The 14,339-nt window shown below is 38.1% G+C and overlaps 1 protein-coding gene across 7 annotated transcripts in view; it reads left to right on the top strand.

The window, feature by feature from the left end:
• Positions 1–14,339, top strand: part of LOC124369333 (protein daughterless) — a 142,148-nt gene that overhangs the window by 75,386 nt on the left and 52,423 nt on the right. For all 7 annotated transcript variants that reach the window (XM_046827299.1, XM_046827298.1, XM_046827294.1 and 4 more), the window contains 3 exons: positions 9,208–9,298; positions 10,127–10,293; positions 13,626–13,862. In XM_046827299.1, the coding sequence (XP_046683255.1) occupies positions 9,208–9,298; positions 10,127–10,293; positions 13,626–13,862 (495 nt within the window). The remainder of the gene's footprint in view (positions 1–9,207; positions 9,299–10,126; positions 10,294–13,625; positions 13,863–14,339) is intronic.

The following is a 14,339-nucleotide window of genomic DNA, read 5'->3' as shown; positions in this document are numbered from 1 at the left end:
TTGTGTCGAAGTTGAGAACCCTCGCATAAGCAGAACAGAAGACGGAGGCTTACTACGTGGGACAAACTCACATCGTGTGTATTGGATTGTATATTGTGTCGAAGTTGAGAATCCTCGCATAAGCAGAACAGAAGACGGAGGCTTACTACACGGGACATACTCACATCGTGTGTATTGGATTGTATATTGTGTCGAAGTTGAGAACCCTCGCATAAGCAGAACAGAAGACGGAGGCTTACTACGCGGGACAAACTCACATCGTGTGTATTGGATTGTATATTGTGTCGAAGTTGAGAACCCTCGCATAAGCAGAACAGAAGACGGAGGCTTACTACGCGGGACAAACTCACATCGTGTGTATTGGATTGTATATTGTGTCGAAGTTGAGAACCCTCGCATAAGCAGAACAGAAGACGGAGGCTTACTACGCGGGACAAACTCACATCGTGTGTATTGGATTGTATATTGTGTCGAAGTTGAGAATCCCTCGCATAAGCAGAACAGAAGACGGAGGCTTACTACGCGGGACAAACTCACATCGTGTGTATTGGATTGTATATTGTGTCGAAGTTGAGAACCCTCGCATAAGCAGAACAGGCTTACTACGCGAGACAAACCCACATCGTGTGTATCGGATTTAACAGGTTTGGAACTGTTCCAGTCCTCAATTGACCCGTAAAAATGATTGAATATTCTATAAATAGTGCGTTTGTTTCTATTGGTTGGCCAATTGTACCAGTTAGTGCGAGTGTGGCCGTGGCTGTGGCCAGATCGCGCTGGACCGCAGTCGCATCACACCTCGTACATACCTTACATTCCACCGCTACGGGGCATAAACAGTCATGAAACAACACAATATATGCTAATATGGTACTTCGTACATATCAAAGTAAATACTGCGCCTTTAGGTCTTACAAATTTGTAAGAATTTAGAAATTCGGATAGGTAATCGTTTTTAATCCGTGTACTCGTACTTCGTACGAATACTAACAGTCACACAACTTTTTGCACGTGTTATGTCAAATATCTAAGGAAATCTCATGTAACATTTATCATTTATATTGACATTGTTTGGGGGTTCTGTTTTAGTTTACGATAGAATATCGTTTGTCAAACGATTTGTAATGCAATTAAAATCTGTCATCTTTAAAACAAAACATTTACGTTTTTAAGTGACTACTTTTTTGGCAGGCGGCATGTATGTTTTGCATGGGGGAAAAACGTTTCGCGTCACGGTACGCATCGTCATGCTTGTTCGCTCTGTAACCGCTAGGATATGGAACAAACAAAATTTCCTGTGGTTACAAGATATTATTTAGCAAGATTTTATCCTAGAATTTTTATATCTTATTTCAATTATTGTAAACCCATAATTTCATTTTTACCATATAAAGGCAATGGAAATGCAGTAATTATTTTGGAAATTAAAGGTTATAGTGAAAATGATTCTGACAAAGTTGTAGAAACTAATATAAACGATAATAATGAGAATGTATAATGTATAAATATTGATTAATTTAATATTTAGAAGTCGGTGATCATTGTAATATGAAATGTAAAAACACAATTTTTTCTACAATATGTATCAAATTAGTAGATAATGTAAAACTTTTTTTAAGAATTGAGTGTCATATTATTTTTAAATATGAAAAGTAACCATGTCATATTAGCAAACGTACTTTTTCAAGATAAATCCACAGCCCGTTATAAGAAGTAGTCACTTTTGTCAGTCAGTCCCGAGACTGTCCTTCCATTAAAAAAAATGTTTTGTATTTATTGAAGGTCGATTGCATGCGTCATTTGTCAAATCTTACATCTAAGTTTTCAATGCTCTTATAACGTCCATTATTCTTCTTTTAAGATACCCATATATTGTTAAATATCAATTGGATATTTAAATTAGTTTTACCATTAATACCAATAACAATATAACAGTTAAAAGAAATAGATAAACAACATTCACTAACAAATTTTTTTTACAAATAGAATAAAGAGTAACTGATAACAACAACAGAAGTATTTGTACTTACATTGTAATGGAGAACCATTACTAGTGTGAATCCTTATTTTTTACTACTTGACTTCTACCCGTATGAATTTTAACGGTCTTAACAACAGTTAAATGTGTGCGTGACCGTGCCTCCGTAACTTTGTTATGTAGATAGCATTTGAGTTTGTGGGGACCAATCCCAGTTTATATCAACCTCGTACTTTATTGATGCTGTATGGTTGAATATTCAGCATGTTTGGAATATGTACATGAAACATCTTATGTGTGGGAAAATGAATGTTTTAAAAAGAAAGTGTAATTTCCTATTACACATGGTTCTGATCATAGACTTCGTAATGTGCGTGTAACTAAGTCCGTATCTACTATGTGCAGTGACGTGTGCTAGCAGGCATGTTTGCCCTCCACACAGGGTTCCAGCCTTAACAAGAACTCCTAAATGCCGTAAAGAATGAATGAAATATATAATTTTATTTCTATAGATTTCCATGATATCCCTAGATATATTTCTAATAAAAAGTGAGTCTAACGGAATAATCTGAAGTACTAGCAAGTACTACAAGTACTAGTATTACAACTATCCTAATGTCTTTTCGAGTATCGTAATTCGGCACGTGAATCCCCTCAACCTTACGGACATTCGTTTCGATCTAAAGATTTAGGCCGGAAGTAATTAATGCGATAATATTATCCTAAAATCAACATTTACTCTTATATAATATATAGTTCAATAGCTATATAGTTGGAGAGCTCTTCAATTATATTTAACAATAAAGTTAAAAAGTATACCCGTTGTCTGGAGATATTTTCTTCGGAATTTTATGGAGAGAGCATAGTTTTATTAATTTGTTCAGCTATAATGTAGAACTGAATCGCCTAAATCAAGCATAGAAAGACAAACTTTAAATGTTTACTTACAAGATTGTTTATTGAGCAAACCTTAAAACGAAATCACCGGTCAGCGAAACACTGAATATATTAATGCACATTGTTTTTGGCGACAAGGAGGACCGAACCTTGGCGAGGCTATTTTATCATTGACTTACGATCGCTATTAATCGGTTTGTATACGAGTTCGATATCCTCGTATGGCGTGCGCTATTATTGATTACTGTCATAAATTACAGCTTATTTAGAATTTGCCTCTTTTAATAACGTGCATTGCGAGTAGTGTGCAAGCTTAGTGTACGGGTCAGTTAATGACCGTTCTGTTAATCCAATAATAGTGCTGGAACCCCTCAGTTGGAGACCATGACCAACGACCGACCGGTCGTCACGTCCATGTCCTGTACAATAAACCGTGGAGTGGGAGTCGGTCCCAGAGCCACGTAGTCTGCCAGCCCGAGGTATTTTGGTACTGAACACCACGAATATCCCACTGAGTACTGGACCGCTTTGTGCGACCGACATTTCTACAACGGTCGTAAAACGACCTTCAGTTGTATCTGCGTTATTTATTTATTTTACTTAACACTAGAAGCGGTTGCGCTGCTCTTTTACTTAACTTTCCTCCACCCAGTCGAACAATCCAGGTTATACTCATACACTATATACGACATTTAGTTCAGCTTCTTAAGCTGGTTGTCGTAAAAAAAACGCGTTTTAGGAATTTTGGAAACGAATTTCATTTTGGCAGATTCATAACATATCCGATCATGGCTTTTGTTAAATCTTATGTTCATGCTATTCTTAAGCTTGATACACTATCACGCCATCGCCGCGTGTACTTGCTTGTCATCGTAAACTTTTCGACTTCATGTTTGATTCTTGGTTTGAAAAAATTGGTACTAAAAATTCCCAAATTGTTTGACGAGCTCCGCTATATTTTGATGTATTATCCATAATAATATTTCAATCTTATGTCTAGTACACACACCACTGTGTAAGGACTCACAACTGTCTACTTGTATACAAGCGAAAACTGGGATTATAACGCCGGCGATCTTCATATCAGATTATGCTAAGCTGTAGACATGGATTAACGTACATATAGACGACCAGAACGTCTTTATTGCAGTGTATCATACGCATCTGACACGATGACACCAGCGGGAAGTCGCTGTCTACTCATTACACCATTATCGATATAACCAGTGGTTCAACTGAGTTTATATCCGTTTATAAACGTATCTAGGACGAGAAAACATTTCTCCGTTGAGGGAAACATTTATCTTTGTTGGCCAGCGTTGGACATCTGTTTGGTACACTACGTTTACATATCACATTTATGCCTCGATTTACACTTAATTTTTTATAGTTGTAACGTATGTTACAAATATATATATATATATATATATATATATATATATATATATATATATATTTATATATTTGTATTTAATGGTCCCAGTTGAAGACTCCAGGAGCGACAGCGTATAATAATACAAGGAAATTTGATCAAGGGTATTAGAGAGAGGATGAGAACTGAGGTGAACGACCAGTTTGCTATGCTTTGCGGTGCGAGTGGCAGGACTCAGCCGTGCCTGTGTTCACAGACTCGCACGCTGGATACGGGTGATGGGTCACAAGTCTGAGGGCAGGAGCCGCGGCCTGCCAAACTGAGTGAACGACCTGTTTGATTTGCTTTGCGGTGCGAGTGGCAGGACTCAGCCGAGTCCGTGTTCACAGACTCGCACGCTGGATACGGGTGATGGGCCACAAGTCTGAGGGCACTAGCCGCGGCCTGCCAAACTGAGTGAACGACCTTTTTGCTTTGCGGTGCGAGTGGCAGGACTCAGCCGAGTCCGTGTTCACAGACTCGCACGCTGCATACGGGTGATGGGTCACAAGTCTGAGGGCAGGAGCCGCGGCCTACCAAGCCGAGTGAACGACCTTTTTGCTTTGCGGTGCGAGTGGCAGGACTCAGCCGAGTCCGTGTTCACAGACTCGCACGCTGGATACGGGTGATGGGTCACAAGTCTGAGGGCAGGAGCCGCGGCCTACCAAGCCGAGTGAACGACCTTTTTGCTTTGCGGTGCGAGTGGCAGGACTCAGCCGAGTCCGTGTTCACAGACTCGCACGCTGGATACGGGTGATGGGCCACAAGTCTGAGGGCAGGAGCCGCGGCCTACCAAGCCGAGTGAACGACCTTTTTGCTTTGCGGTGCGAGTGGCAGGACTCAGCCGAGTCCGTGTTCACAGACTCGCACGCTGGATACGGGTGATGGGTCACAAGTCTGAGGGCAGGAGCCGCGGCCTACCAAGCCGAGTGAACGACCTTTTTGCTTTGCGGTGCGAGTGGCAGGACTCAGCCGAGTCCGTGTACACAGACTCGCACGCTGGATACGGGTGATGGGTCACAAGTCTGAGGGCAGGAGCCGCGGCCTACCAAGCCGAGTGAACGACCTTTTTGCTTTGCGGTGCGAGTGGCAGGACTCAGCCGAGTCCGTGTTCACAGACTCGCACGCTGGATACGGGTGATGGGTCACAAGTCTGAGGGCAGGAGCCGCGGCCTACCAAGCCGAGTGAACGACCTTTTTGCTTTGCGGTGCGAGTGGCAGGACTCAGCCGAGTCCGTGTTCACAGACTCGCACGCTGGATACGGGTGATGGGTCACAAGTCTGAGGGCAGGAGCCGCGGCCTACCAAGCCGAGTGAACGACCTTTTTGCTTTGCGGTGCGAGTGGCAGGACTCAGCCGAGTCCGTGTTCACAGACTCGCACGCTGGATACGGGTGATGGGTCACAAGTCTGAGGGCAGGAGCCGCGGCCTACCAAGCCGAGTGAACGACCTTTTTGCTTTGCGGTGCGAGTGGCAGGACTCAGCCGAGTCCGTGTTCACAGACTCGCACGCTGGATACGGGTGATGGGTCACAAGTCTGAGGGCAGGAGCCGCGGCCTACCAAGCCGAGTGAACGACCTTTTTGCTTTGCGGTGCGAGTGGCAGGACTCAGCCGAGTCCGTGTTCACAGACTCGCACGCTGGATACGGGTGATGGGTCCCAAGTCTGAGGGCAGGAGCCGCGGCCTACCAAGCCGAGTGAACGACCTTTTTGCTTTGCGGTGCGAGTGGCAGGACTCAGCCGAGTCCGTGTTCACAGACTCGCACGCTGCATACGGGTGATGGGTCACAAGTCTGAGGGCTGGAGCCGCGGCCTACCAAGCCGAGTGAACGACCTTTTTGCTTTGCGGTGCGAGTGGCAGGACTCAGCCGAGTCCGTGTTCACAGACTCGCACGCTGGATACGGGTGATGGGTCACAAGTCTGAGGGCAGGAGCCGCGGCCTACCAAGCCGAGTGAACGACCTTTTTTGCTTTGCGGTGCGAGTGGCAGGACTCAGCCGAGTCCGTGTTCACAGACTCGCACGCTGGATACGGGTGATGGGTCACAAGTCTGAGGGCAGGAGCCGCGGCCTACCAAGCCGAGTGAACGACCTTTTTGCTTTGCGGTGCGAGTGGAGTGGCGAGTTGCCGTGCTCAGGCCGTGGCCGTGTCCACAGACTCGCACGCTGGATTACCGCTGACGGAATAAGCTTACCGAGAAAGTAGACAGACGCCTTTGTTGCAATGGAGGGGGGAGGTCACATAACTCTAATCTCTCATTTGAATAGTCTTATGCCTTCTGTATGTTTTTAGAGTTTGATTACAAAATACACCAACGTGGAATATAGCAAAGTATATATATATATATATATATATATATATATATATAAACCAGTAAAACACCAGTGGGGATTTCGTTTCCTGACAATTCTGAAAATAGATAATAAAGATACAAGGAAAATGAGATAAATAGTAATAAGATGGATTTGATGATGGGTATCCACATCCATAGTCCTTTAGACATGTCCTAATATTTATCCATGGTGAGTGGTGGTCCCAGGACCTGCTCACTTAGAACATTTCTTACATATTGTATGTTTGTATAGGTTCCATTTTGACTGACCAACTCTTTAATTTAATATTCACTTAAATTATGTGGAGGAGTGGCATATAATTACTCAATTCCATAGTTAATTTCTTACTATTTATTTAAAATATGACAATTTAAAAATATCTTTATACATTAAAATTTTCTAACTATTAATAATAACAAATGCGACAAATATGAAATAATTGAAAGACGTTTGAAACATTGATCTAAGTGTCACGAAGTTTACTTCATTGTACTGATTACATTTCATGATATCATAAAATATTAACCAATAGTTGTACAGTGCAACTATTAATGTAGTATTAACCAAATTATTACACTAGAATGATAGTGCTTTATAGGATCATAGTGTTTTATAATCTCATTTTAAAGATACAGTTTATATGCATCCAAATACCTTGGGGATTATAGTAAAATGTGTACGGTTTTATCATAATCGAGCATTAAAATTTTAAAACTTTTTAGAGTTGTTGCTTAAATAACTAACAAGAATATTTGGAAGAGTATAACGCTTTTAGATGCATATTAAATTCTCCATTGAAATGTGACATTCTGCTAAAATATACTATGGATGCTAGTGTGGTGTATCCTTCATGATTATTTCAACAAGGGATCTTAATATGATATACATATAAAAAAAGTTAATTATATGGATTGCACTAAAGGAGAAGCAAGTTATGAGAGAGAAAATTATCTTATACAGCATCCTTTATGACTATTTTAAACAGAGGATATATAGATGAATATTTGTCTGTATGTCGTTTATAGAATCTTAAACTATTTGACCGATCATTATGAAAATTTTTATGTATATGTATTTTTCCATAGAGAAGGTTTATGTGCTATGCCCATTGATGTAACTCGCCACCGGGCAGCGCTGCAAAAGATAAAATTTTCAAAGCACCTGCACACTATAAACTGCAATTACGAAACAGTTACATATATTAAATAGCCAAACTCTATTTGAAGGCGCTAAGTTATGGTGTATATTTGGCTTCAAGATAAATTTCTGGTTGAACATAAAGCTTGAGTCTTAGACTACTTTATAATAAAATACATGCACGTGTACAATGGCTATAAACATACACATTTTCTTGATCGTGGCAACAAGCAAACTCTACATCAGTATTGGAAATATTGGCATTGGCACTTGAACCAGAAGTGCACATACATTGGCAAAGCTTATGAAAGCGTGCAAAGCCGCAGGAAATTATATATATATATATATATATATTTAATTGATATTTTTAATATTGTTTTATTTTATTTTATATTGTGCTTCATGTAGGCTGTCACAGTTTACAACTATGTGTAAATGGGTGCTTCCTTCATTGTTAAAACATAAGTGAAAATCTTGTGCTTATATAATATAATATTGCCAGTATGTATGATATAACTAAATTAAAATTACCATGTGTTATAATCAAATTAAGGGACTAATGTTTTGGATGTAATAAATAGGTTAAATACTACTGTAGGCAGATTGGAGCAGGATAATACACATGCAGATTCTTTAGATGAGCAATAGATTTGAATAGTGAGTCGATTCTGGATTCTATAGTAGCTGTGTTAAAATGATACAGCTTGGAGTAAGCAGAAAGCAAGTACAATTCTGTGAATTTACTGTGGTGGGGTGGAGTGAGCACCTAGGCTGTTATTTACATTGGTTATGTGGATATAAACTAAACTCCCTCCTTTCAGTGTATCTCCTCTTACACATTTTACATATTAACCTGTCATACTTGTAATATCTTCAACCTTGTTTCTCTTACCACAACTTAGTTGTAAGGGAGTTTATTACTCAGGTCAAAAACAAATCAAGTTATATTTTAGTTTTCTATTTAACTAAATAAATAGTAATTTAAAATCTCTTGTGATTAGGATTAATGGTTTTTAACATTTAATTGAATTTTTAATTGGGCTTGAATTTATTTTGTAACATTGGCATTACATGTGTTGAATTTGCAATTTTGAATTAGGGGAGTAGAAGTTAAACATTGTAATCTCAAATGCTTATTATGGGCAGAAATGCAAGAGAGGCCTCCTCCCCAAGCTTTTTTGTCTGAGACAATAAGTTGACTAAAGTGGATTACAGCAGTCATATAACCAGGCAAGCTCTGTGACACCGCGGTGGTAGGGAGTTCCAATTAACTGTTAGTTTGAATCTAAACCACAAAATGCTGTTTTTAAATTCTGTGAAAATCTTGTTAGTCTTAATATAAAAATCTCAATTAAAATTTTGTTCTCAGTTTTAATATCATCTACTTACCTATCATTTATGGATTCATGAAACATGAATACATTGTATTTACATTCCATTGTTTGTTGCAGTATGGATCGGATGAGTTTGGGCAGGATTCACCACGTTATACCTCACCCAAGGCGAGTGCTGCGTTATATGCCTCGGATCCATACTATTTAGGTAAGTATTTATAGAACTTAGTTTTCTATATAATTGTATCCATCAAATCAGGTGAGAGGAAGTGGGTGGCTGATGTACGCTCTATAACTTCTATAGCAGTTGTTTGATTGTCACACAGTCAACAAATCATCCTTAAATTTAGAACTATCACAATTTGCTAGAGTGTATAAGACATAATCTGCTGCTTTTTAAGATTGTAACCGTGTCCTAGATTTGAATAACCATTGACATGACCTACTCAATGTTTATTTTTAGCATCTCAGGGTGATAAACATACATATGTACATATAACAATAAAATTGTACACTCATTGTAAATTTAATCTTTTCCTAATTGCATTGTCATTTTTGTGGCAGTTTATCTTCAAAGATCAAACTCATAAGGTAGAATGAGCAACATAGAATGATGTGACAAGGACCGTTAAAGTTGAGCATGATAAACATAGATATTGTAAATTTAGTGTTGACTGACTACACTGATTTCCAGTCAGTACTTTTAATTTATAAAATATGCAATTGGTTTCTTAATATAAAATTTGAAATGGCTTAATTGTTGAAAGCCGTGATCACGTTGTCAAAGACAGGTGTGTTCTTGTTTTTTAGCTGGTTAATCCTGTCCATGCAAGTAGCCTGTAGCTTACTTACTTGAGTATCAGTTGTAGTTCAGAAGCATCTGTTTTACCCGCAGGAGAGGGCTTTACACCTCTTGTAATTTTTACTAGTTGTAAATAAATGTGTGAATAAATGTAAAGAAATAGTGATTTCAATTTTGTTTTATTTAAATTGTTTTACTTACATAGTAATAACTTGTCTGTGATTGGTGGAATAGATAGTGGTGCGGGGCCTGGGGACCCTTGGACAGGCGGAGGTGGTGCAGGTCAACTCCAGGCGGGGGGCGGAGCTGGCTACCCTGGCGGCTACACTGCCCCTGCACAGACTGCTCAGGGACCCTCACCATACACGTCTAACAATATTCATTTGCCTCATGACAATATGGTAAGCTAGTAATATATCAATGATGTGTACTGATTAACCTTTTTGGGGCAGCAGTCAACTTTACGTTCACCTCATTATTTTTGGGAACACTCACCTGTTGGCAGGTGGACAAGACATCTGTACTTTTTGATTATTAAAATATTAATTTATTTTTTGATTCTCTTGTAGTAAAAAAGCTACTTAAATACTACTATATATGTAACATGAGGACAATGAATGAATTTTTAGTGAGATTTCAAAGGGTTAATAATCTGTAGGAATATAAATAGTATGTATGATTTAGCTTGTATATATCAGGGGTTTGTTTCAGATTATTGTACACTTTTAAATATAAGTAAATGTTATGATTATAATATATTACAATTCATTCTCATTCTAGAATAGATAAGATATGAACCAGAATGTTAAAAAATGTGAGTAGAGTTGATTGATTCTTAAGGCTCATGCAGCCGGTGTCATAACTAACAAGTTATGCCTCACTACAGTGAGCAACTTTCAGTACCAGATGTTAAACCAAAATGTTTCAAGAATTTAACTGTGCTAGCTTTGTTTTGAACATGCTGTGAATTGGAAAACGTAGATGTTATTTATGGTAGGTATTAATTGAATTGAAATATCAAGATGTGAGGAGTCTGTTGGTTGTGTTCATTGGTGGTAAAACTAAACAGAAGATTAGTAGATATTGTTTGAGCTAATGCCAGACACCACGTTCCTTTTTTCACTACTCATACAGTGCAGGCAGAAGCTATAAATCTCTATCTGTAGACCTTAAAGTCATTATGCACTGCTTTTAGAGTGAGAGGATATTCAAGATATTTCGAAAGGGGAATGATTGTGAGGTGGTGCAGCCACAGGTCTGGGTGTACTGAGAGTGTTAGTCACTGTGGATATCCCACACAATCCAACCATCATTCAGCTAGATCTAACCACTGAGTTATCTGCTTCGCTGCTTCCTAATATTCATTGTGTAGCCTTGTTCTGATCTCGGTTTTCACTGTACCCTTCTTAGGTCCTTCTAGACAGATATAAACCAGGTAAATCCTTCCTGTAGATCTAGAATTTTAGTTCTTTGCTTTTACGACTCTGCTTGGGATATACAGGAACAACTTAATTACCTGTTTTCAGGACACGTCAATTCTCATGAGACTTTCGCCAGAGCTGGTTTTATTTTTCCCTTTTAAACAATTTTTATTTATAATAAATAATAGAACCTAATATTTATGTTCCTGCTGGAAATAAACCAAGATCTGTCATTTAGCTTACATGGTGAATGGGTTAACTGACTTGGACTAGATTTTTACTTTTTTATGAGACCATAGATAAGACTTTTCGCTTCGTAGCATGTCAGAATTGTATTGATTGATATTGAATTGACGATTATATTGGTTCGGTTATATTGCTTCTGTTTTGTTGAGAATATAATAATGGTGAATAATAAGACTACTAGACTTGTTTTGAAAATGTTTATAAGTGTACAGTTGTGAGACTATGGTTGTGATACTTATTAAATCTTACTGATAGTAAGACTTAATATGTATAGTGATAGTATAGTGAAAGATCTATAATGTATGTAGATAGTAAGAGTTAAGGTAGTTATTTTGGTAAATATTTTATGTGGAAGATAATGAATATTTAAATGAAAACTTTTATTTTAAACTAATTTATTTTAATTAATCCATTGTTACACTTACCAAAAGTAATATTTTAAGTACCATGTCATAGCATTCAAGGCTGTGAAGAATTCTGGAATGAATTGCTTATTAATAGATATGAAATGAAGTTCAAATTTAGTTGTTACCCTTGTCTTTGTAAATGGTCATTACATTCAGAAAAGAAGACTAACTACTATACAAAAATGTATTACAATCAAATCGAGAACAATGAGGCCATCAACAACAATGCATCAAATATTTAATTATTCCGCAGTGTTTTCTTCTCCCCATATTGACGCAGGTGTTTAGTTGGACGAACGAGTTTGTCTTGCATACCTTCAGGCAGTCTACTGTTCACATGCATTACAGTTCATAACTTTCAGTATTCATTTGATTTCAAGTTTATTTCCTGTAATTCACATTCTACTACCAATGTAATTGAGTAGAAAGGAGTCAAAATTAAAATAAAAGTTCTATATTATTCACAATAAACAAAATACTAAGCAAAGTTCTGATAGATAAGCAGCCGAAGTTGTTCAGCACTGTGGTGTTGTTAAGTGAAAAATGTCAGGGAGTCCAGTGCATGTTACAAATAATTTGATGACTACTCCCATTGACCCTAGGTCAACAGACTGTTGGGCCAACAACTAGATGCTTCTTTGTACTGTAGCTTGGGTATTTCATTTACTATTTTATACTTATTCACTAAATCTTATATTCACTATATGCCAGCATTACTTGGCTTTTATTGTTTTTTACAATGCTTGATAATTCTGAATGGTTGTTTGAAATTAAATAAAGAGCTTTATACTGCGCAATTCTTTTCTCTTATTTAATTTTATAATTAAAAATTTTACCAACCAGTTCTTTATAATTAAAATATTACCAATCAGTTCTTTGCATGTCAATATTATTCTTAGGCACCATATTTGACATGAGCAAATGTAAGGCAAACGGGAAGAATGAATATGTCCTGTACAGTCCAATAGTATTTAAGATATATAATCATTGTAGATCCATTGGTTAGTCTTTTCAGTAGTAAAATATATCAGCAGTAAAAAGAATCTTATTTGTTTCAATGATTCGGAGAGACTGAAAATGTCTACGCACAATATGACCCTTAAAGACATTGGATACAGTTATAGAAACATTTTAAAGGATCCAAATGTGTCGGCTATTATAAAGTAATGGGCTATAATTACATCCCAAACACTGGGGCATAACTATGCCAATAAAATGTTTAATGCTCACTTTATGGACTTGAAACCCTGTGTCTGTCTATCCTGTATCTCTTTCTTTGACTTGAAGTTAATCATGGGCAATATTATATTCTTTCTTATATTATTTATCTATTATTATTATTACCATGTGTGTTAATTAGAAAACGAGTTTATGCTGTAATGCTTTGAACATGTTTGTTCGTTAAGTGTAGTAGTGACACACAGTTTATTATTGGAATACATCCAAATTTTCTTCAAATGTGAATTTAGAAAACTTAGACGATTACTCAGAAGCAACATCAATGTAACTATTGTTCCAAGTAGCTATCTACACATCCTTTATTTTTTTACAAAACATTCTTAAAGCTGTCACTGAAGTATTGTGAGCAAAAGTATAAGACTAAAATTTCTGTTTGTTAATATCTTTAAGTAATTGATTAACCTCTGATTGGTGTTCCAGGGATATGGAGCTCTTTCACCAAACGGTGCTAGTGGCTCAACTCCTACTGTGCCCCCACCACCCCCATCTGAGCCCCTTGTGCTATCTGGGGCACCACTCTCCTCAGGGCCTGCCCTGCCCCCCATGTCAAGTTTCCGGGGACCTAGTGGGGCACAGTCCCCCGCTGGCATCCTCTATCCTTCCCACAGCCCAGTTGTCCAGAGCTCTGGGGACACACTAGGCAAAGCTTTGGCTTCTGTAAGTACTGTTTTTTATGAGATTATATAATAATTGGTTAACAGATTTTACCACTGGTAAATGAAAATAAAGATTTTATACTTATTAAAAACAGATATCTCTGATAGGCCATCTTTTCCCTGAGAAAAATCCGATATATAATTATAAACTTTGTGACTCTTTGGTCATGTGAAACATAAAAAATACATATATTCCTTAAGTATTTTAAAGCTAATTTTCGCAAAAGTAACATGTTTTTTATCACACACACACACACACACACACGCACGCACGCACGCGCACACACACACGCACGCGCGCACACACACACGCACGCACGCACACACACATATATAAGAAGGGTGTTGAGTTCACATGAGTGATATTGCAGTTTTCCACAAGTTCACGTGATTGGTGTGAAAACATGCAATAAGAACACATCTAAGGTTGTCTTGAAAATATCTGTAAGACTCACATGGGACTGTATTGGTAACTGTA

The sequence above is a fragment of the Homalodisca vitripennis genome, chromosome X, assembly GCF_021130785.1.
Source record: "Homalodisca vitripennis isolate AUS2020 chromosome X, UT_GWSS_2.1, whole genome shotgun sequence".
Lineage (NCBI taxonomy): Eukaryota > Metazoa > Arthropoda > Insecta > Hemiptera > Cicadellidae > Homalodisca > Homalodisca vitripennis.
This window is presented reverse-complemented; position numbering and strand designations above follow the sequence as displayed.